Below are 22,226 nucleotides of genomic sequence, written 5' to 3'. Positions count from 1 at the left end.
CTGCACTGGTGGCCTTGAGCACAGAGCAGCCTGGAACGCACTAGCTCCTCCCCTTCCTGACAGCATCAGGCACAGCATGGTCGGTGCACACATTACCCAGGGCCTCATTTCCCCGACTTTATTCAGTGGCACGTTCACAGCGGGGATGGGGTGGACATAAGATCTGTCCTGGAGCCCTGGGGGCACCACACACCATGCACTACAGATGGGAGGGGGCACAGGGGGCTTGGTGACCCCAGCAGAAGCCTGTGTACCAGGGAGAGGCAGTAAGTGCCTGGGTCCCCCTAGCCCAGGCCCATAATGGGAGGGGCTAATACTGGGCTGAGGTTGTGGGATGGGGATGGGAGGCCACAAAGTATCTGCTCCAGAGGGACCAAGTGGCCAAGCTCTTACCCAGGGCACAAGCCCGCAGGGCAGGCTGGGGACACTCGACGTAGAGCTGTGCCACTCTCCCTTTTCCCCTCTGGTGAGGGAGAGGAGGGTTCTGGGTTGGGCCAAGCAGCTACCCTGTATTGCCCCATCCCGTTCTCGGCCAATCAGAACGGCTTCGAGGTCTGCTTGAAGATGAAGCCTCGATATGCAAGTGTCTTCATGATGTTGGCAATGTTCTTGCAGTCATCTAAAATGAGAAAGAAAAGACATTTAGATGGGCCCCAGATCCTTCCCTTCCCTGTCCATAGGTGCTCTTACATGGGTGGGGGTGGGAAGCAGGGTCAGATTCAGGAGCCAGACTTTAAACTAGGGGGTCCCACTCCCTTGTGGCAGCATCTCCAGCTTTAGGTCAGGCTGGATGATGCTGGCCGGGCAGGAAGCCTGGTCTCAATGTTTCTCAGTCCCATAATTCATGCTGGAAATTGGCCGGCGTGTCCCGCCCCGGCCCCAGTGGTGATGTATGGGCGCCGTCGCAGTAAGAAAAAGGCAGAGTAAATGTGTAATTTCTCCCTTGACGGCCCCCGGCCGCTGGGCGATCCTTCTTGTTGCCGCCGCGTGGGGACGGCTTGTCCGCCACACTCCGTCTTCCCGCCACCCGCCTTGATGTCTCCATTTCATTACTGTGCGGCCATTCATCACGCCCACGGCCAGGGTGACTTTGCCGCCACTTTCGTGTGTGGAAGATGTGGCCCAGGCCATAATCACTGGTGACAAGGCACAAGCCTCGGCACTTCTGGGCCAGGGCCCTGGGAGACACCTGCCCTGGGCCCCAGGCTCAGGTGCTCAAACAGCAACCTGCCTGGAGCCTCCTCCTGTGCAGTCCCAGACCAGTGGAGGGGGTCCAGGTTCCTGGTTCCCTAACGCCCTGGCCATTAACCTTCTATTGGACACACCTGAGCCCAAGCCCTGCCTCTCCTACCCCAGTAGGCTCAAAGCTGGTGCTGGGAGGGCTTTAGCCCTGTCTGGCTGTGGCTCAGGTTAAATGTGTCTGTGTCTGCCAGACCCTGTCGGGCAATTTCACTAGTATTGTTCCCCATACTCAGAGCTGTCCCAGAACCCTGGTGGTCACAGGAACAGGTATTCCGGGGCTTTAGTATCATGGACATGGGTCAGGATGTGTTCTGTCATCACCAGCAGGAGATACAACTTCCCAGAGCTTGTCCCACTATAGTAAGCCCAGGACAGAAATGGCCCAAGGGCCTGGGTTTTTCTTTTCCACTGCCCAGAGCAGCCACCAACTCCTGATCCCTTCGCCAGCTTCTCCTCCCACCCCTCTCCCACCTCCCATAGACGTTCCCAGCCCATAATCAGGGCTCAGCTGCCACCAGCCCTGATGGGATCGATGGTTGTGATGGCAGAAGTATTGCACATTGATGTCATAATCAGGTATGGGAGGTGGTAAGGTCAAGGTGGGGTCAGGAGGCTCCACAGCTGCCAAGGACCAACCCCTTCCACTGAGTCCCTCAACGTGCCCTTGCCAGGACCTTAGACTAGGAAAGGGGACCCACCAGAGCTAAAATGGTTGTGAGAAGTCTCTGGTCAGGCCAGGGCCAGTATCATTAGCCAGTCACCAGCTCTGCAGCCCCTGCTTAGTCCAGACTGGGCCCTGTCTTGCAGAGCTCACCATGAAAGTATTGGTGGTACGTGTGAGCATGGAGAGGTGTGACCGAGGGCTTAGTCACAGGGACACCTTGTTCCTCCAGAGACTCAAGAAGCTACAAGGGCTGGTCTGAAGCAGAAGAGGGAAGACGGATGGGTGGGTAGTGGCGGCCATGGCAACTCCAGACGTGACCCATCCCCGTGGTTTATGGGCCGGACACACACCCCGCTCATCGGAGGCCCTGTCATTTGTCTCCCTTAGTGTGTATGCCTGGGCAGTGGGGGTGGAGAGTGGAGGGAGGGGGTTGTGACAGGAGGAGGTAGGCGGTTGAAAGGAAGGGGAATGGGGCTGGAAGGGCGGTGTAGGAGGGGCGGGTGTGGGATTGGGGTAGGAGGGACCATGGGAGGGGGGAGAGTTTATGATAGGGCCTAGGGCTGTGATCACGCCATCAGAGGAACTCTGATTCGGTGATTTTCTTCCTAAAGAAGTCTGGTCTTGTCCGGGCACCTCCAATCCTTCCTGTCTCCTGTACTCGGGACCATAGCCGCTCTGCATATTAAGAATAAGACCCCTCGTTATCTGCAATTACCCAGCGGCCACACACCTCATTTCTTTCAGCAGAAAAGAAAATTAGTTTTCTATTGACTTCATTTGGCTCCTCCCTCAGTGCTGGACAAATCACTCAATCTGCCTCCCCTGGCCCAAGTGGAAGTGCCCGGCCCCTGCCCCCAGGCCACTGGCCATCCAGAGGGCAAGCACTGACCTCCTACCTGTGCGTGGCCCTGAGCTGGGAGAAGACCCCTGTGCCCCAGCCTCTGTCCTTGACCTCTTCTGACTACACACGGCTTCATTCACATGAGGAACGTCAGCTCCCCGAGGATCACCGTCTGCAGCCTGGACCTCCCTCCTGAGCTCAGACCACAGACCCAAGTGCTCTGGAACATCTCCTTCTAGATCTCCATACAACCTCAAAACGTCCAGTAATAAACTGGTTTCCTCCCCCGTGTTCTCCATCCCAGTGAAAGGCACCCCCAAACGCCCAAACAAGGAATCTGAGTCAGGCCTGACACCTGGCCTTCTCCCTCACTCCCCACATCTAATCAAGTGTGAACTATAGACTCTTATTTTCTGTCTAATCACCTACTTCCTGTCAATCTGGCAGTCACTGCCTTGACCAGCACACCATTCCTTGCTTTTACAGCAATAACTTGTCCTCTTTCCCCCTCAAATTCATTCTCTTGTTGGCAAAGGGATCTTTCTTACACAAACCTGGTCACCTCCTTTCCTCTTTGAAGTCCTAACCTCTATCTTCCCATGTCAAGGAACCACTTACTGTTTTCTGAAAATGACAAAGTAGGTTCTGGAGTTAGACAGATTTAAAGTCTGAACTCTGCCCACTGGCGACAGCCCTGCTTGGTTTCTCTGAGCCTCAGGTGACAGTGGATGCGCCTTCAGGGTTATGAGGAGTAACAGGTGATGCACCGGGTCTCTGCACGTGCCTTCTGTTTGGAATGCCTCTTCTTGAAGGGAAAACAGGGATGCTAGCTTTCTGGATGACCCAATGGTGAGAAAGTGTATAATGGACAATCCATGGCATGGATGACGTGGGCTGGCACACCTGATGAAACCCACCATCACTCACTTCACCCACTTGGACTGACTTCCGGTCTTGTTTACTGGGAATTGTGGAGTCTCGTTGTTGCGACTGGTCTATGACATGAAGAAAGAGGAGCCCGGATGGGGAGGCACTTGCTTCAGTTCCCCCAGAGTCAGTGGCACAGCACTTCGGGCTTCCAGCACAGACTCGCTCTCTGCCCTGGAAGCCTTCATAAAAGTCCACGCAATCTACTTACTGACCAGTGTAAACAGTCACTGGCACGGCTAGAAAATGAGGGAACTGGGCAGAAGCACAGAGACAGATCTGGGTCTTTTAACAGATCAGAGAGACAGCAGCAGGGAGTCCTCTGTTTGAGGTCCCGGGGCCACCTGGGGCAGCAGCCCCACCTTCTGGCACCTCTCACTGAGCTAATGAGGTGAGCCTGGAGCTGTTATGGGGTGGGGGACACGAAGAGCTGGGTCACAGCCTAGTGCTCACACGGAAGGCCTCCAAGAACAGGTCTTCCTCACCTCCAAGTTCTAGAAGACTAACCTGTTCTATGTTCTTGCAGGGTCATCAACTTGTGGAAAAAATGACCCTCTTCTCTTCTTTTTATGGGCATTCATATTCTTAATGTTGAAAATATTTTTATATTGCCAAGACCACAATGGGAGGGGTATGGCAGCATAAATCCCCCAGACAGGTGAGTAGAGCTAGCACCTAACAAAGGATAACTTGTTGGCTGGCCCAAGGATAGCCCTGTCTCTGCTGGGCAAAGGAGCCGCTAGTGGAGGGTAGCTCTGGCCATCAGGACACCCAGTGAGAGCTCACCGGGCTGACATGGTTCGCTGCACTTGTTTGGGAATTGAACAGCAGAGGACAGGAAGCAGGACCTGGGCCACGCTACCCCTAGGAGGGAAGAGGGCTAAGGAATGTCTTGGAGGTCATTCATTTGTGTGCTCATTAATTCAGCAAACACACTGACACCTTCTGTGTGCTGGGTGCACACGGGCCACGGTGGCCAGAGGGCTGCGCAGAGTGTAGCTCCCTGTCCTCGAAGAGCTCAGAGACAGACCTGTAGGTGGTGCAGTTTGAACAGTGCTATGAGAAAAGGAGGCCCAGAAAAGGGACCTCATTCAGTCTGAGGATCAGAAAAGGGTTCCAGGGAGGACAAAGTTAAGCAGAGGTCTGAGGGGCATATGGGCGGGGCTCGCCAGCATGTTGGGGTTGAAGTTGGGGAGGTGTCCTTGCATAGTGAACAGCATAGGCACATTCTGGAGGGGAAATGTGAAGTTTAGCAAGTGGTGGTGGTGGGGTGATGAAGAATAAGAGGCAGGGGAGTGGCAAGAGATGAAGCTAGTGAGGCCAGCAGGGACTGGCTAGAGAAAACTGATGATAGTCCCAAATGAGAAGCTAAGAAACTAAAGGTTTTATTATTCTGGGAATGACAGGGAGACACTAACATGTCTAAGGAGAAGCATGAAAGGAACAAATCTATGTTTCAGAATGACCATTTGAGGATGGAGGGACTAACCCTCAAGGCAGAGACACCAATCAGCAGATTGTACTGTGGTCCAGGCCAGAAGTGGAGGCCAGAACTAGGCCAGTGGCGGCAGAGGTGGAGGTCTACTGGTGATCTGGAGAAGTGGACGGAGGAAAGAGATTTTCAGGAAATACGATGAGCAAGCCTTAGCAGGGGATGAGCAATCCCCTGAGGGGATTGGCAGGCTGGAGGGAGGAGTCCAGGATCTTAGTGCCACTCACTGAGATAAGGCAAACCAAGAGAGGGTGCAGGTTGGGGTCAGTGATGAACTTAGCTCCGGATGTGTTAAGTCTTGAGGTTCCTATGGGACATCTACACTTATGAGACATTTCCTTTATGTCTTCTAGGCTTTATATCTTGCTTAAAAAGGCCTTCCTTATCCTGGTATTATTAGAAAACCATTATATATTTTCTTCTAATACCTTGTTTTTATGTTTAACTTTTTAAACTGCCTGGAGTTTATTTTGTATGTGGTGAGAAACAGAAGCGCTAACTTTATTTTCTCACTAGTGGATAGCCACTTGTTCTATCACCATGGATTGACTACCTGCACTTTCCTCGCCCTTTTGATATGATACCTGTCATACCAGTACACACACAATTCCCATACGTGGGTCTATTAGAGTCAGGAAAAGAGAATGAACGTGAAATGATCAAAGAGGCAAAGGGGACATCAGGGCAGCAGAGAGACAAGCTGATGACCTTTGAAAACATGAGGCAGTGAGGCCTAAACACGACTCAGACACAACCTGAGGCCTCCTGGCTGCAAGCTCAGCCTGGGAGCACACCTGATCAGTGACCTCCAGGAGCTGGTTGGGAGTGGGGCCAGAGCCTGTGGAGCAGGGACCAGCAAGGAGGGGATGGGAAGAACAGTGCAAGGAGCAGGAACGATGGGAAGAATTAGTGAGCAAGAGCCCTGAGTGTGCAGACTTTCTAAAAGCTCGTTTTACCGCCACATCTGTCTGCTTGTCTGGACATCTGGGCAGCATGCTGGAGAGCAAAGGGCCGGTGGGTCGATCTTCACCTGCCTGACATAGGCTTGCCAGATTAAATATGTCCCCAGCCCCACCCGAGATAGATAGATACATAGATAGATATATAATTAAATTATAAAATTTAATATATATATAAAATTATTATTTTTTTATCTGAAATTCTGATTTAACTGGTGTCCTATATTTTATTTGCTAAATTGGCAACTCTCCGCTGGGGGCCAGCACCCTAAGCTACAGCTGGGTCAGTTCAGGATACAACAGCAAACTGCAGCTCACAGGGAAGACAGTGAATTTAGGATTGAACCAGCAGAGGGATCCTGTATGTCCTTATATTCTGGGTTCGAATCCAAATGCCACCACTTAACAACTGTGTGAACCTCTCTAGTTTCGATTTCTTCTTCTCTAAAATGGGAATAAAAATGATAATTATAGCAATTACTCCCCTCAAAGGGTTTTTAAAAAAATGAAATGAGTTTTTGTCAAGTGCTTAAAACAGTGGCTGGGTTAGTTATTATTGTTGCTGTTACTCTAATAATAACCAATAATAATACTGTTATTCCAACAGTAACACTCTGATATTTCCTAACCCCTTTCTTGTCCCAGACACGCCCCCAGTCCTCTGGGCCCCCAGACAGTGCCACCTTGTTCCACGTAACACTCCCCTCCAGATAAAGACTCCATCTCTCCATTCCCTCCCCCCAGACAGGGCCCTTAGAGCCTCAACTCCAAAGTGACCCCTTCTTCAGTGCCCCCCTCACCCCCCTACATCCCACCGAGGTGCCTGGAGGTGCCACAGGGCTGATGGTGAAGGATGACGGTGGTTCCACAATAAGGGGAAAAGGCAATTTCATCTTGATTAGCAGGCGATTTCTCTCTCCATAATAAGCGCGCTCCAAATAATTAGCGTGCTTTACGTAATAATGAAATTACAGAAATGCAGTCCACTTATTCAAACAACTCACCATTACCATATTTTTAAATATTAGACTTAATTAGAGTTTATCACTTCAGAGAAGTATGCGGACCGAAGATGTTTTTAAAAAAATCCTCATAAAGTGTTTATTAAGCGCTGGTAAAGCTGGGATAATGATGTGTTTGGAAATTAAGGCAATCAAACACTTACCGCTGCTCCTGGAGGCCGGGCATGGAAATGAGGCCATTACACGCCCATTACCCGCCAGCTCACAGCCACTTGGGGGGTGGGGAGGATGCGCCTGGCCGAGAGGGCAGAGCGCCCGGAAATGCATGTGCCAACATATCCCATAACAGCCTGACCAGTAAGCACAGCATCACACCCCTTATGTCACTGACATCACATTTGGTCACCAGGGGCCCAACTCAGACTTAGCCAGGCAAATGACTAGACTGGTCCCCAAAGCCAAAGAGGATGCCCAAGACCAACCCAATTGGAACTCCCAGGCCTGGCAGGGTATGTCAACTCCATTCAAATCCCAGTGCAGAGTGGGGACAGAACCCAGGTTGGTCAGTGAGAGGAGCTGGAGGCTGAGGAAGCTACAGACCCCGAGCAGGTGACCATGCCCCACTCTGGGCCACACAACAGCTAGAGTTGTGGGAAGGGGCTAGGAGGAAGCCGGGGAACTGAGTCGGGGGGACAAAGATGCTGAGGAGCCAGGGGCCAGGCTCGGAACACACCTGGGGATACAGACCTGGCTCAGGGAAAGGAGGCAAGAAGGGTGGCAGGAGGGGGCTGGTGGCTCCAGGCCCATTTATCCCGGTGAATAACTAATTCCAGGATTTACAGCGCTGGGTTTTTGTTCCATGGCCATTTATATCTGCAAGGGGAGGAAATGAAGAGGCCGCGCGGACGCCACATCCTTCTGTGTTATTGCTTGTCTGCCATTTGCAAATCATTATTAATTGTGGGCCCTGGTGGCGGGCCGGGCGGGGGCCGGGCTGGGTACATCCACATAGCTCTTCATCAAGGACCCCAGCCGCTGCCCCAGAGAGCCAATTACCCCGCCCTGATTGGGATCAGATAAAGAGGGAATTTTTACAAATTAGGGAATAAATAGAATTTCCACACAGGGCGCGGGCAGGACCTGAGAGGCTGTAATGAAAAACCATCCGTCACCATCAGCGGCCTGGGCACGCAGCCCCGGCACTCCCTCCCCTGGTGGGCCCGCCCTTGTGCGCAGGGGCCTGGGTATACAGGTCTAAGGATACCCCCAAGCCCTCCATGGCCCAGAAACAGGGAGAGTTCCCCAGGGAGGCGCCTGTACCCTCTGGGCTGGAGAGGTCTCGGGCCCAGCTCTGAGACTGTCCCTCGCGCTGCCTCTCCCTCAGGGTCCCGATAAGGAGGAGACTGAGGCAGTCCTGAGAAAGGCAGAGTTGGGACCACAGGGCATCCATGCCCTCACTGCTATGGCAGCCCTAGGGCAGAGCCCAGCCCCGTGGACCACTCACTCCGGGCTCCCATTAGCGCTCCTCCCCTTGGATCATTAAATATGTATATCTTATTACACGCCTTGTTAGAGTATCGAGCTCTATTGACTGATGATAAATCCTGAGCCTCGTCCTGGCCATAAATTTATCTGGAGATGATGAAGACTCAATAATCTAGTCAGGCAGATAATATCATCGGGCCTTAAAAAAGATCATTACATTATATGTCAGAATTAAAAGTGAAATACACCGTAGTAACAGGGAGGCTGCTCGGCCATTATAATGGTGCCCGCCTCCCCCCACTTGTTTCTAGCCAAGGCCCCATCCAGGTAGAGGGGGCAAGAAGCCTCACCCTCCTCCTTGCTCTGGGGTGCCACAGCTAGAAGTGCCAGAGGATAGCCAGGTCAGCTAAGTGAAGAGGACCTGGCCAGGGACGGAGGTGGCTACTGAGACCAGCTGAGCACATCCGCCATACCTGGCAGCTACCTCTGCCCCAACCAAGCTTCCACTGCAACCTGTCCCCCAGGAGTCTCCTGTAGGACTGTCTTCTGGGGGTCCTCACCTGCTTCCTTAATGGTCTGACTAACCAGGGCAGATGCTTTCCAAAATGGGGGCCCCGGGAGATAGAGAGGCTAGGCTGTGTGCCAGCAGCCTACCTGGAGGGTTCCGTGTGAGCATGTGCAGACCCGGCCACCCCCTTCCTGAGACTGCCTGTGACAGCCTCTACCTCCTGTCCTTTGAGAAACTTGCTGCCAGCCTCCTGGTTCTCTGACTTCAGCACGAATACCTTGTCTGTTGTACCTTACTTCCACCATTTCCACAATCACACCTGCAACCTTTTCAACATCCTCTAATGCTCCTCCTTTGAAATATTAAATTCAAATATTCCTAGTTTCTGATGATAAAACATGTTTTCTTCCATGTCACTTGAACCCATTTACAACTCTGCTTCTCCATATACTTCACCCCTCCTGCCTTCACCTTTTCCCCTGTCCACTTCTGATTGCTTACCCAAGAGCCCTGCCCCTCTGCCAAGCTGGAAAGCCCACTCCTCACGCATGTGACCAGGGCGAATGCTCCGCGGCCTGAGCCGTTTGTGGTGACCCTATTTCCCTGGCCAGTCTCTACTCTAGGGGTGACCAAGGGTTCTGGCTACTTGCTAAAGACCTTCATGGAAACGTTCTTCATTCTTAAAAAGAGAAGCCCAAGGGGCACAGCCCTTTATATTCTGTGGGCGTTTTCACGTGTGCATGTTTGCACCTGCCTGAGACTGCAGTAGCATCTCCCAACCTTCCAACCTGGAGGGGAGTTAGCCTGCCAAGAACACACTGAAGATAAAAGAAAAGAAGAAGAAAAGGAAACCCTGGGTCCTTGCTGACGCCGCCGAGATGCTGAGTCAACCAACCCGAGGATCTCCTCACTCCCAGACTTTTGTGAGGTAATAGATCCCCTGCCTATTTAAGGTATTTTAAATTGGGTTCCTTCTTCTGGTAGCCGAAAGCATACTAACTGATACAGAATGTACAGGCAGAAAAGAGAACGGTATAACAAATGGGCCCTACAATGTCAACTTGGCTGAGTAGAGGAGGGAGGGCAAAGGTCAATGAGGACACTGATATTTCAGTCATAGCTCTTATACATACGATCAAGTTGTTTCCTGCTGTATCTCAGGATACAGTCCATGTTACTAAAAAGGCAAAAAGAGTGCAGTTTAGTGGGAGCCCATGTGAAAACAGAGAGGAAAGAAAATACAACTTCACTAAGAAAGGTTTCCAGTCTGTGCTTGCAATCTCAGTGGACTAAAGCTCCACAGCTCCACAAAGTCATCAGAGCCTTGGGCTTCTTCCTGCCCTGCCCCTCTCAGCATGTTGTTTCTAATTTCCAAGCTATCTCATGGTCCAAAATAGCTGCTGGGGCTCCAACCACCACATCCACATTTTAGGAAAGAGGAAGAAGGAAGAGGTAAGAATAATGTATTAACCAGAGAGTCACTTCCTTTTAAGTATTGTGCCTGGCGGTCCCGCACAATAATTCCTTTTATCACAGAGACATAACTATATCTAACTGTATGAGAAACTAAAAAAGGTAACTTTTTAACTAGGTACACACTGCTGCCCCTAATTCAACGGGGGCTCTATTTAGTGAGGAAGAAGAACGACGGAATTGGATATGTATCAATCAATTTCTGTCCTAGCGACATAACTGATCCACCTCATTTTGGAACTTGGATTCCATTTCTGGTGCTCATAACTGTACTGTGATTATATAGGATGTTCACACTAGGAAACCACCACCTCCATGGTCCATCATTTCAATCCTTTCTTGCCAATAATCTCAATTCTCTTGTCCCCTTTTCCTTCCATCACCCTTGCCTGGGAAAACCCAAACTCTGCCTTCTCTATGCCTGCATTTGGGTTGAGTTGTAATTAGAAAAAAATCACAAGCATATAGATTCACTCCACCCCTAAAATCATAGCTATCAGCCTCAACTGGTTGTATAAAATGGCCCAGCCAATCTGGTCAGTGTGCACACTCTCTCTCTCTTTCTTCCTAGAGACAATTTCAAATTTTCTTTCCCTGCTACAATCTCAAATGCCCTACTCCCAGCATCAGCCCTGACCCCCTCACCCACACACTCGTCTCCTTCACAGGAAGTACAGAAGCCACTCCTGCATCTGTGCAGTTCTCTCCTCTCATCCTGTTACAAGAGAGCACCCATCCTGATGTCACCTCTAAAGTCCCTCCCTCCACCTCACCTGGTATCCAACCCACTGCCTTTTCAGGGGCCGGACATTATGAGTAACCCCAATTGTTTCTTCTGCACTGGTTCCTTCACATTAGCAAGTTAATATATAAAATCTTCTACATCTTTAAAAACAACTCCCCTTTAACATCCTTTCCTATGTGGCTGGTACCCCCTCTCCCCTCCCTTTCATAGCCGAATTTCAGAGTTGTTAACACTCACGGTCTCATTCACTCCTCTTCCACCCTGCAACTTCCCTCACCACTGCTTCACCAAACTGCTTTCTCTAATGATCCCTATGACTTCACAGGAAGCTTCTCAGTTTTAGATGGATCCGACCCAATGGACTTACACATCAAAACATTCTTCTCTTGGTCTCAGGGATACCACCCCTCTCTCGCCAACCTTCCCCTAGCTCCTTTGTACATGCCTTTGCTTCTGAGCACCCCTAAGATGTGGGTGTTGCTCAGAGCTGTCCATGGCCCTCTTCCCTTCTGACTCTCTACCCTCTTCCTGGGCAACCTTATCTACTCCCGAGGTTTTAATTACCATGAATTTCCAATAATTTCTAAACCTATATTCCCACTACTACTCTCCCAGTCCAGGGCACCACCATCTGTCACCTAGGTGGCAGCAGCGCCCCTGCCAATCTCCTCCATGGTGTCCCTCCAAACCACAAATCTGGGAATTTCTCTCCCTGTCTTAAACCCTTCAATGATCTGTGAAGGACATTAGTGGAAATATTGGTGAAATTCAATAAGGCCTTTAGTTTAGTTAAGAGTATAGCATTAATATTAATTTTCTGGTGCGCATAACTGTACTGTGATTATATAGGATGTTAACATTAGAGAAAGCTGGGTAACATATATAGAAACTTTTCTGCTAACGTAAAATTAGTTCAAAGTAAAAAGTCTAAGAGTTAATAATTAAAAAACAAACCACCACTTCCAACAGTGCCTCACTGCTCTCAGGACAGTATCCAAACTCATTTAGAAAGTCCAGGGATCTGTCTGGGTTGCCCTCTGGGTCCCCATCTGCCTCACTCTCAGCTTTTCCTTCTACCTGGAACTTCCCCACTTCTCTGCTGGCGCTCCTCCTGTCCCTCAGAACCTGGGCTTGCTATTGTTTCCTGTGGGGCCTTATATGGGCCCTCATATGGGCCCTCACATTTGTTAGGAACCCCTTCTATGGGTTTCCACATTGTGATTGCCTCGGTCACCCCCAGCTAGACCACAACCCCCATTGAGGGCACTAGTGTTAGAGGCCCCAGTCTGTATGTATTAAATGGAAGGATGGAAGGATGGAGGAAAAGAAAGAGGGAAGGGCGGGGTGACAAGATCACAGGTGAACCTACTCCAGCCCTGGCATTTGCCACCTGAAGCCTAGACATGCCTGGGCCCTGAAAACCAATCATCCCGTCCCCAGCTTCTACAGTGACCCGGGCTCCAGGCCCTTCCCTACCTCCACTCCTTCCTAGTATCTTGATTTCTCTAAAACTTGCCGTGCCAGGAGGATGGCTGGGACCCGAGCTCTCAGCAGCCTGACCAGCCTGTCCTGCAAACCAAGGCACTGGGGGCAGCAGTAATGGAGCTGGGGCTCCTGGTCCTAGGCAGTGATGCCCTGGAGACGGGGCTGGCTATGCCTGGGGACTCAGAGTGGGGCTGCCCTCCCTAAGCCCAGCCTCACCTGGTAAATATTTCATCCTCAAGCTGCTCAGCTAATCCCTATTAATTTCAATACCGCCGCCTTGCCTGGCTCAGCTCCCAATGCATTATTTATCCCCTTTGTTTGTTTGTCGCTAACAGGTGGGCCCCAGCGGAGCTGCTGACTGGGGACAAGCCTACTCCATCACAGTGTGGCTGTGAATTAATCATGAGGACTAATGGGAACCACCTCAGCTCCAGGCACTTCTCAATCTGCCTCCCCTTGCCCTGGCACACAGGGGTGGGCCAGGGCCATCTCAACTCAATTTAACTCAATTCAAAAACAATACATTTTACTTACTATCTGCCTACATGAGTCAGATGCCATGTTATGCTTTGGGGAGACAAGCTGAACAAAACAGATGAAAGTTCCTGCCCTCAGGGAACTTACAATCTACTGGGGGAGAGAGGCATTAAACAACTCATTTCTTAATTATGACTGTGACAGAGTGCGTAAAAGGAGTGCAGGGTGCTAGGGAGTACGCTGGGGGACAGGAAGACTTGCCTGGGGAAGCAAAATCTGAGATGTGCTCGAAGGATGAGTGGGTATTAACTAGGCCAAGGGATGGGAATGGGGTGCCCAAGGGAAAAATGAATGTGGGAAGCCTTACGTGAGAGACGGTGTGACAGGTTCCAGGAAACGAGGGCGGGCATTGTGCTGGGGGACAGGGACATGAGCGCGGCTTGAAAAGGGGCAGGGCCCTGCCCTTTACCAACAAGGCCCAGTGGGAGACACTCTTCTCCCCGAACAACCAGCATTTGTCCTGGTGGATCACCCTGAACACCTGATACAAACACACTCACACTGCCTCTGCTGAGTTTAGCAACATCTGATTTCTTGACTTTGTGCTCCCAAGAGATGGTCAAGACCATTAACCCCCAAATGCAGACAGGAAACTCTGGGGAGCACTTGGCCTGGGGGCTTGTGAGGAGCCTGCGTGGGCCCTGCAGCACTCTGAGGCTTAGGTGCGCTATGGCCGAACAGCACAGGATACGCCATGGCCCCCAAGGGGAGACCAGGCACAGGGTGGGGACCACTGACCCACCGCAGCCACACATGCTCAGACCACCTCTCAGGAAGCGACTCCCCTCGCCTCTGAAAACCCAGTACTGGACTGGGCACCCAGAAGACCTCAGTAAACATACATCTTCTGAATGAATGACTGAACAAAAGCGAATGCCCAGCAGAGAGCTTTTCCCCAGACACGCCCCTCAAAACTCTCCCAGGGATTTAAGTAGACAACTGAGCTAACTTGTACTCAGGGTTTTACAGCGCTTTCAAATCCTCAGAGGAAGCCTGGAGAGGCAGGAGCCATCATGAACCCCAATTTAAAGAGAAGAACCAGGGGTCCAAGAAGGTGAATGACGTCCGCAGGACCCGCACCTGGAAGTGATGAGCCTGAACTAGCAAGAGGCCAGCCTGGCTCCAGAATATCCACAGATCCACCCGCTCTGTGGGCATTTCCCTAGGAATCTCTCTCGGTGACTCCAGAGACCTTAGCTCCCAAGAACGATCCTAAAAAGCACCTGGCTTAAGAATCAAGGGCAGCTCTGCCAGGGCAGGCGCCTCATTGTGCACATGGTCGGGATTTGTAATTCGATTCAAAGTGGCCGCTTTGAAAATCCATATGTCTTCAGGCTCCCCGTACATCATGGTGTCAGGTCCTGGAGCGGAGGCATCCATCGGAGGCTCCCAACACCACGGTCTGTGTGCCCACACGCCTGATCCCACCCATGCCTGTCCCTGGCTCCCAGCTGCTCTGGCAGCACTCCCACCCTGTGCCAAGGCTCCCGCTAGCTGCCTGCTTGGCCCACCTTACCCTTGCCTCCACACTAGTCTGGCTGCTGGGCCCCAGCCCTGCCCCATTTGCCTCCTCTGCCCTATCCAGACTCTGCTTGCTCTCTTGGAACTAGGAAGCCAGCACAGAGGCAGCCTCGATAACTCGCTAACGTGCTGCCCATGCTGTTCTTAAAAATTTATGACTGTGCAACATGAAAAATCCGGCTGAGGAGCCGTCATTAGCGGCGCTACCTTCCTCCCCCACCAGCGCCACCCTCGTAAATTGAGATTTATGGCTGCGGCAGGCGGGTGGGGTGTGTGCAGGCAGTGAGGATGCTGTGGGGGAGACAGGGAGAGACCGATGAGGCGGCGGTGGGGCCAGGGGCTCCCCCCTGCGGCAGCTCCCGTTTATCACAGTCGGCTGTGATACCTCCTGAGAGAAGGCCTGGCCTCTTGGCGTCTGCATTGATTCCACTAGCACTGCGAGTGGATGGGGAGGGGCATATCCGGTGCCAATCACTGGCTTCTTTAGGTATAGGACCAGATCCTGAGGACCAGGTGCTAAGCAAAGGCCTCTTAGCAGGGTGATTTGGGAGGAGGAAGGTTGGACCTGGGGAGAAAGTATCCTTCTTGTTGGGGTCACAAGCCTGGGCCCCCAGAGTCAGCTTCTCTAACCAGAAGCATCCAGGCTGGACTGTGATTGTGGTATCTCAACCACAGAATTGAAGGGGAGGCAGGGAGGGTGGAATAAGGATGCCAAGAACCTTCCCTTCCTTCTCCTTGCCTCTGGCAAGAAGGGCCACTGGAGAGGCTAGTAAAGGCGAGTGCAAGTGCTGGACCAAGTCTCAGCCTTCTCCCTTCGGAGGCCAGGCTGGGGCTGAGGAGAGGAGGTGATCCCACCAGCCCGCCCTCCCCCTCAGCAAGCCCTCCCGTTACCTCCCCTCCTCGCCTCCCCTGCTCACTTAGCCCTGTCAGCCAGGCCATTATGAAATTGGGGTTTCATTTACAGACTAATTAAACATTACAGCTTGTTCACAATTACAACGCGGGGATGAGGGAGTAACTAATTACGGAAGAAATGAGCTAACATTTATCTCTGCTCCCACCCTCCCTCTCCCCGCTGCCCCCCCAATCTGGCTTCCTCCCACTCTCTGGTCAGTACCAGCTCAAAAGGCTTATTTCCTAGGATGGGGACTGGAAGGACCCCCCCACCCACCCGGGACACAAGATCTTATTGCAGTTCCCAGCCACTGGGGGAGGGGCTTAGCTCCGAGGGCCCTGCCTAGGGACAGTCCCGGCTCTTGCACAAGTCGCTGTGTGACTAGAGCAGGGCCCTGTTTCAATATGTGGTTATAACATCTGGGCTGGGGTGGGGGTCACGCCTGCCCTTTGGTGTACGAGTGTGACAGTACTGTGGGGCTCTATGGATCTTTACCGTGTGGGACGAGGTTTTGGTGTGGCTGCTACAGACAACAGTGTGTGTGATAGGGTGTGAGCTCTCACCCCCCAACCCCAGAACAGAACAGAACAGAACAGAACAGAGAAGAACTAGGTGGCTGCAGGAGGTGATGCTCCAAGCAGGCCTGAGATGTGGCCCTGGCAGCCCCAGGCCCGAATCTCCCCTGGGAGGCCCCATTCACTCTGAAGCAAGAGCGGCAGAAGGGTACCCTGCCCTGTGTCTCACCTTGTCCCTGCCCTCAGGCTGGCCTTGGCTGCTGGCCAGATGCCCCCTGGGGTCCAAGGAACCTTGGGGTTCTGGGGGCCCCCCGTGGGCAGGAGTCCTGAGCTTGGCTGGCCTGCCACAGCGTTTAATAATAGTAACAGGGAGAGTAAGCGTTTCCATCCTTCCTGCCTTTGGGCAGAAGAAGAAAGGAAAGAGGAGGGAGCGGAGGGAGTGGAGGGAGCGGGCTGAGGGAGGCTTTGAGGCCTCAGAACTCACATCAAACAGCCGGATCTGGGCCTAATTGTCTGACCCCTGCCCCTGCCTTCAATCAGCTCTGAGGCTCCCCGCCCGCCCCTTGCCTAACTAGCAGCCATGTTCTCCTCATTAGAACAAGCTCCCCTTGCACACGTGTCCCCGGACATGTTCCCAACACTCCCCGCTCCCACCCTGCCTGGTGGGTGGGTACAGCTGGAGCCCAGTTTTGGAGGGGCCTCTGGGACAGCTACACCTCAGCCACTGGCCTGAGCTGCTCGGCCCCTCCCAGAACTGCAGGAGACTGGGTGCCGCGTGCTGTGACATCCCTGGGCAGGCTCAGCGGCAGGAACATTCTGTCCTCTGTGTGTCCTTCTTGCTACAGCCCAACTGTCTCAGACACAGCTCCTGAGGGCGGGGGGTGTTTGAATTCTGTTCCCTTCTGTCTGGTTCAGCCTGGCAGGGGATCTGGTCTGGGTCAGGGTTTGTGTTCAGAGGCTACAGCCTGAAGGAACTTGTCTGCCTACTGTACATGGAAGGTTCTTTTAAATGGATCCAGGCGTGGCGATGCGTGTGTGCTTGGGGTTGGCGGCATGACAGTGAGGAAGTACAGCTTGCCGATTAAGAGCTCTGACCCTAGAGAGGTGTGTGTTTAAATTCTGGCTCTCCACATCCTTGCTCTGTAGCCTTGGGTGAATGACAACCTCCTGAGCCTCAGTTTCCTACCTGGTGGTATCTCCTGTCTCACAGGGTTTGGGAATTCAATGAGACAACAGACATAAAGTCCTCTTGACTACATCTGACACCTGGCAAATGTTGTAGAAGCTATTGGTACAGATGGGGATTCAGGCCAAACCAAAGACATTCCCCTCTCCGTCGGCCCCGGGCCCCACCCTTCCCAGCTGGGCTCTGGGCCCTGGTCAGTAGCGTTAAGGACTGGAAGACTGTGAGGAAGGGTCCAGAGTCCCCCAGAAGATGAAGAACAGCTCCCAGGGGCACAGCTAAAACCAGGGCAGAAGAACCTAAGCTGGAGCCTAAACTCAGAGGCAAGGATGTCACACAGCAGCAACAGGTAGGAGGGGCAGTGCCCAGCTTAAGGATTGTCAGGGGGCACTGGGTTGGATGAAGTAGGTCAGCAGGACTGGTCTAGGAGGTATGGATCGCCCCATGCATACTGTGGGCAAGGGAGGAGGGCTGCTATGAACACCACTGGAGCACAGCTGTCTGGGCTGCTCTAGGAATCCATTCCCAGGGTAACAGGCCTGTACAAGATTGGGGGAGGGGCCCTGACATTGTCTCTCACCTTAAACCAGTGGTAATGACTTGCAAATATTGATGAAAACGCAAACTAGTGAGATTGTGTTTTTCGGGCAGTGAAGGTGGGGAGAAGGGATAAGGAGGAAAATAAACTGAAATGAAGTCCGGTTATCTCCCATCTGTGGCTGCTCCTAATCCCCCAGCCCAAAGGAATCCAATGCAGCCCCTTATCTGCCCTGTCAATCACTCCATCACTACCCAGTGCTTGGTGGGCACCGCACACCCTCACATACACTCAAGCACATGCTCACACATGCACACACACGTACACACTCACTCCACCGACTCTTGCGCCAATACTCCCGCCCACCCCCAGCCCATTACTCCTCTGAGTAGGAGCAGCAAGCTCGCGGGTCCTGCCAGATGGATGCAATTTGCATAATATCAGCAGTGGAGGCAGCAAGATCACCAGGGGTCAGGGCGCTGACATCCCCGCACAGTCTATCTGCAAGTGCTAATTTGGCCGGCATTGATCTGTCTTTCTGATTTCTTTGTCATTTACGTCTGCGATGGTTTGACAGGAGATACAGAGAGAGACAAGGGGAGGCCTGGCTGGGGCCCGGGGCTAGGAAGGTAGGGAAACAAAGATTGTACTTCCCAGTGCAGCACTCACACAGAACACATACATACATATACCAGAACTTTCCTCCATCCATCCGTTAGTCCACTCATCCATATGTCTATCCATTTTCCATCTGTAGTTGCTACTGAAGACCAGAGCATGATGTCTGGCAAAGACAAAGTCTTTGATGTCCCTGGGGCTCCAAGGGTGCCAGCTTGGGGAGGGAGGTGCACACCCCTCTCCCTGAGCACCATCCAAGCAGGCCAGTGGAGACTCTGTGCCTGGAGAGTCCTCTTCTCTCATGGCCATCCATCATCCTCACTTTCTTTGGGAGACACCACAAAGAACAGACAGGAGTGGGGGTAGTGCTGGGGAAGCATGCACTCCACTGTCACTGGGCCCTCCCCACGAGGCAACTGTCTGAAGCAGGGGAGGTCCCCTCTAGGACAGCCAGGGAGGGGCTATCAGGCCTGCTGGGGCCTCATATCAATACTTCACACCATCAGGTCATCTGAAAACCAGACACTGGGCTCTTGCTAATTCTGAAATCCAAGCTGAGCCAGAAAGTCCTGTATTAGATTATATTTAAAAGCCACATTCTGTTGAACCCTGGGGCAGAGTCCCCAAATTCTTCCTTGTGTTGGGAGGAAGGTTTATCACAGGGATGGAGACCCTGCCAGGATGGGAGATGTCACAGGGAAAAGGGAGGGGCAGAGATCACAAACCTGGGAAGAAAGAGCCCGCCGCAGAGAAGTGGACATGGTTAAGGGAGGCAGAGGGCTTGAGCCATCCACAAGTGAAAGCCGCCTCCTGCTGGCCACAGAGGCTGTCTGGGCCCCACCTCCTTTCCCTTGGCTATGCTAGCAGAGGCAGGGTGATCAGAAGGAACTCCCCGCTGGGCAAGAGGGGGGCTGGTGTTTGCTGTGTGCTAATCCTAGGCCTGAGGTCTTCAGAGGGACCCGGAGAACTTCAAGGAGGGGAAGGCAAAGCTGTACTGTAGGCGAGCTCATTAGCCAGCACCCCCACACCTCCACTAGGAGGAGGGCGGGCGGCCCAGGGAGCTGGTGGCAGAAGCAGCAGAGAAAAGGCTGTCACTGTCCTTTCTTCCTTTTGGTACAAGAGTCTCCCTGAGCCGGCGATTCTCCTGTAGTGACACCTCTCACGAGCACTAATGAGATCCATGTCACAGAGCTAATGCGCTCTGACTAGGCTCTTGATAGACACCCCACTCCTTTAGGGGAGACCACAGGCCAGTACTGCCCTCCTGGGGCCAGACCCCCATCCTGCCACTTGCCAGCCCAGCTCTCTTGCCAAACTGTGCTGGGCAACAAACTCCTGAGAGAATCCACTTGTTGTCTGGCCATCCTGCCTTACCAGGAGCCTCAGAGGGACCCTCCTGAGTTCCTGAGCAGAGGGGTTAAGCAGCCAGGGCAGGACCACCCAGCTGGACATGAGGGAAGGTTCCAGTTATTCTCCCAGACAGCTGAAACCAGCAGTCCATGGGCCTCCACGTCCCAACAACTGGTGAGGTTTACGAACACTTCCTTTGCAGACTTCCCAAAAGAAAGCAGCCAAGGAGGCCTGGGTCTTGCCCTTAGAGAGGTCAAGTATGTGGGGACCGATCATTAGCAAACAAATTATGGTCAGGGACTAAAGGTGTATTCTGTACGCCCTCACTGGGGGGGCCAGGCAGGATTCCCAGAGGAGGTGGCCCCTGGAAGATGCACAGGTTTTCCTGAGCCAAGAGGTAGAGAGCAAACGGAACTCACAGAGTAAGGACTGTCGGGGTCAGAAAAAGGTCAGAAGCTAGTGGCTGTGGGGCCTTGGCTCTGAGCGCGACTACGGCAGGAGAGAAGGGGCGGCAGTGCTTCCTTTCCGTTCTTCCTCAGTTGTTGCTACTGAAGCTTTGTCACGGCCTGTAAGTTCCACTGACACTGAAGGGAACGAGGGAAGTGAGCTTATTTTCTTCCTTCTTGTCTCTGTTGGTAGCACAAAGCCTGACACTAAAAGGTACTCCCAGTTCTGCACAGTGATAAGAACATAGGCTCAGCATTTATACGGTCCTGGGTTTGAATCCTGACTCCTCAAGTCAATTGGCTGAGTGACCTCAGACAAGTAACTTAACTAGTTAAGCCTCAGTTTCCTGCCTTATACAATGGGAATGATGATGTCTGCCTTCATAATACTGGTGTGAAAATTAAATTTGTTAACATAAATGCCCCCCAAATAATGTGCGTGTCTTGCTGACCCTGGGCTGAAAGGAAAGAAGCACAGCACTGATCAGTCCCTGTGGAGGCTGCCTGCCGAGAATCTTTGGTCCAAGCCAAGGAAGCTGACAGAGCCCACGAAACAGCCAGTTCTACACACACGCAGTCGCTCCTCACCCACAAGCCGCTCCAGCAGCTCTCTGCTCACCAGGCTCACCAGGCCAATCCCCTCCCCCAAGAGGCGTCCTCCTGACTGCGAGGCCATGCTGACAGCCCACAGCCCGTCCTCCCAGAGCTTCACTGCTTCCATCGCTGGGCCCCCTCTCCCTCAGTCCCCAGGGCCAAGCCGTTACCCGCTCCTGGACGGTGCCTGTGAGCTCTGTGAGGGCTGGGCACTGTGTCCCACTGTGTCTGTCATCTTTACCAACACATTTCTAGCACTTATCCCATAGTAGGAGCGAAGTAAATGTTCACTGACTTGGTCCTGACTCATTCCCACAGCCACTGCTGGCTCTGAATTAACCATCACCCCCATGTACCTTACTGCACCTCCCCTTCTGCAGTTTCTCCTCACTAGTCTTCCCTGCACACACTCTCAGGCTGCTCTGACCAGGTCACTCCTCTGCCCGGACGTTCCCACACTCCCCCTCAAACAACTCAGCCACCCATATCCATCCTAACAGCCATCTCCCTTCTGTAGCTGCCCCTCCCATCAGTCCACCCCTCCCGTATGCCTGCTCCCTTGCTCTCTCAGCACCCCCACCACTCAATGCTTGGCAGGAGTCCCCGCAATGCAGACCCCACAGGCTCCTCCTGCTACACATACCTAAGAAAGAGGATCAGGATCATCAGTGGGTTTAGGGTCATTGGTAATTTGGGAGAACCAAGCAGATCCTGGAGATGGCTAAGCTATGGGATCTGCAGAACCCTTGCCCAGCATAACCAATGCTGCCTCACCCCCACCCCCAATATACATACCACTCCCCACTCCAGGCTGGCAGCTCCTCACAGAGTTAATTAGCACCATGTCACTGAGGACCAGCCTGAGTGGCCAGTGACAGGAGCTGACCCCTGACCCCAGGGCTGGGAAATAGTCCACATCAAACTCTTACAGCACGACCCTTTTAGCACGCACAGTAACTCGGGGCACCGCCAGCTGAAGCTCATTAAAGCTGTCTCTTTGGCGCGAGGGCCATTAACCTCACTGCTCAAAACCCATGCCTCCCCTCCCCGCCTCTCCCAGCCCAATTAATGCCCTGCATCTTCCCTCCCTTCCAAGAACCCTCACCCACACCTCAGAGCCAACCAGGAGCTGGCAGGGCAGCCCCCTTCATTCAAAAATACAAACACCAAATACCAGGAATCCCCAGTGTCCTTGAGTACCCACTGTGTGCCAGGCACTGCGCAAGCCCTTCACACAGCTGACTTC

The 22,226-nt window shown here is 52.7% G+C and overlaps 1 protein-coding gene across 12 annotated transcripts in view; it reads right to left on the bottom strand.

Annotated features, from left to right (window-relative positions):
* Positions 1-103: 103 nt before the first annotated feature.
* Positions 104-22,226, bottom strand: part of ERI3 (ERI1 exoribonuclease family member 3) — a 132,433-nt gene continuing 110,310 nt past the window's right edge. For 10 of the 12 annotated variants that reach the window (XM_036348201.1, XM_036348192.1, XM_036348194.1 and 7 more), the window contains one exon: positions 104-619. In XM_036348201.1, coding sequence (XP_036204094.1) covers positions 537-619 — 83 coding nt within the window. In that variant the 3' untranslated portion in view covers positions 104-536. Of the gene's footprint in view, positions 620-3,365; positions 3,743-10,213; positions 10,258-22,226 lie in introns of all 12 variants that reach the window. The other 2 variants (XR_004973906.1, XM_036348195.1) reach the window with 2 other exon arrangements.

This window comes from Myotis myotis, unplaced genomic scaffold (genome assembly GCF_014108235.1).
Source record: "Myotis myotis isolate mMyoMyo1 unplaced genomic scaffold, mMyoMyo1.p scaffold_m19_p_2, whole genome shotgun sequence".
NCBI classification, from domain to species: Eukaryota; Metazoa; Chordata; class Mammalia; order Chiroptera; family Vespertilionidae; genus Myotis; species Myotis myotis.
This window is presented reverse-complemented; position numbering and strand designations above follow the sequence as displayed.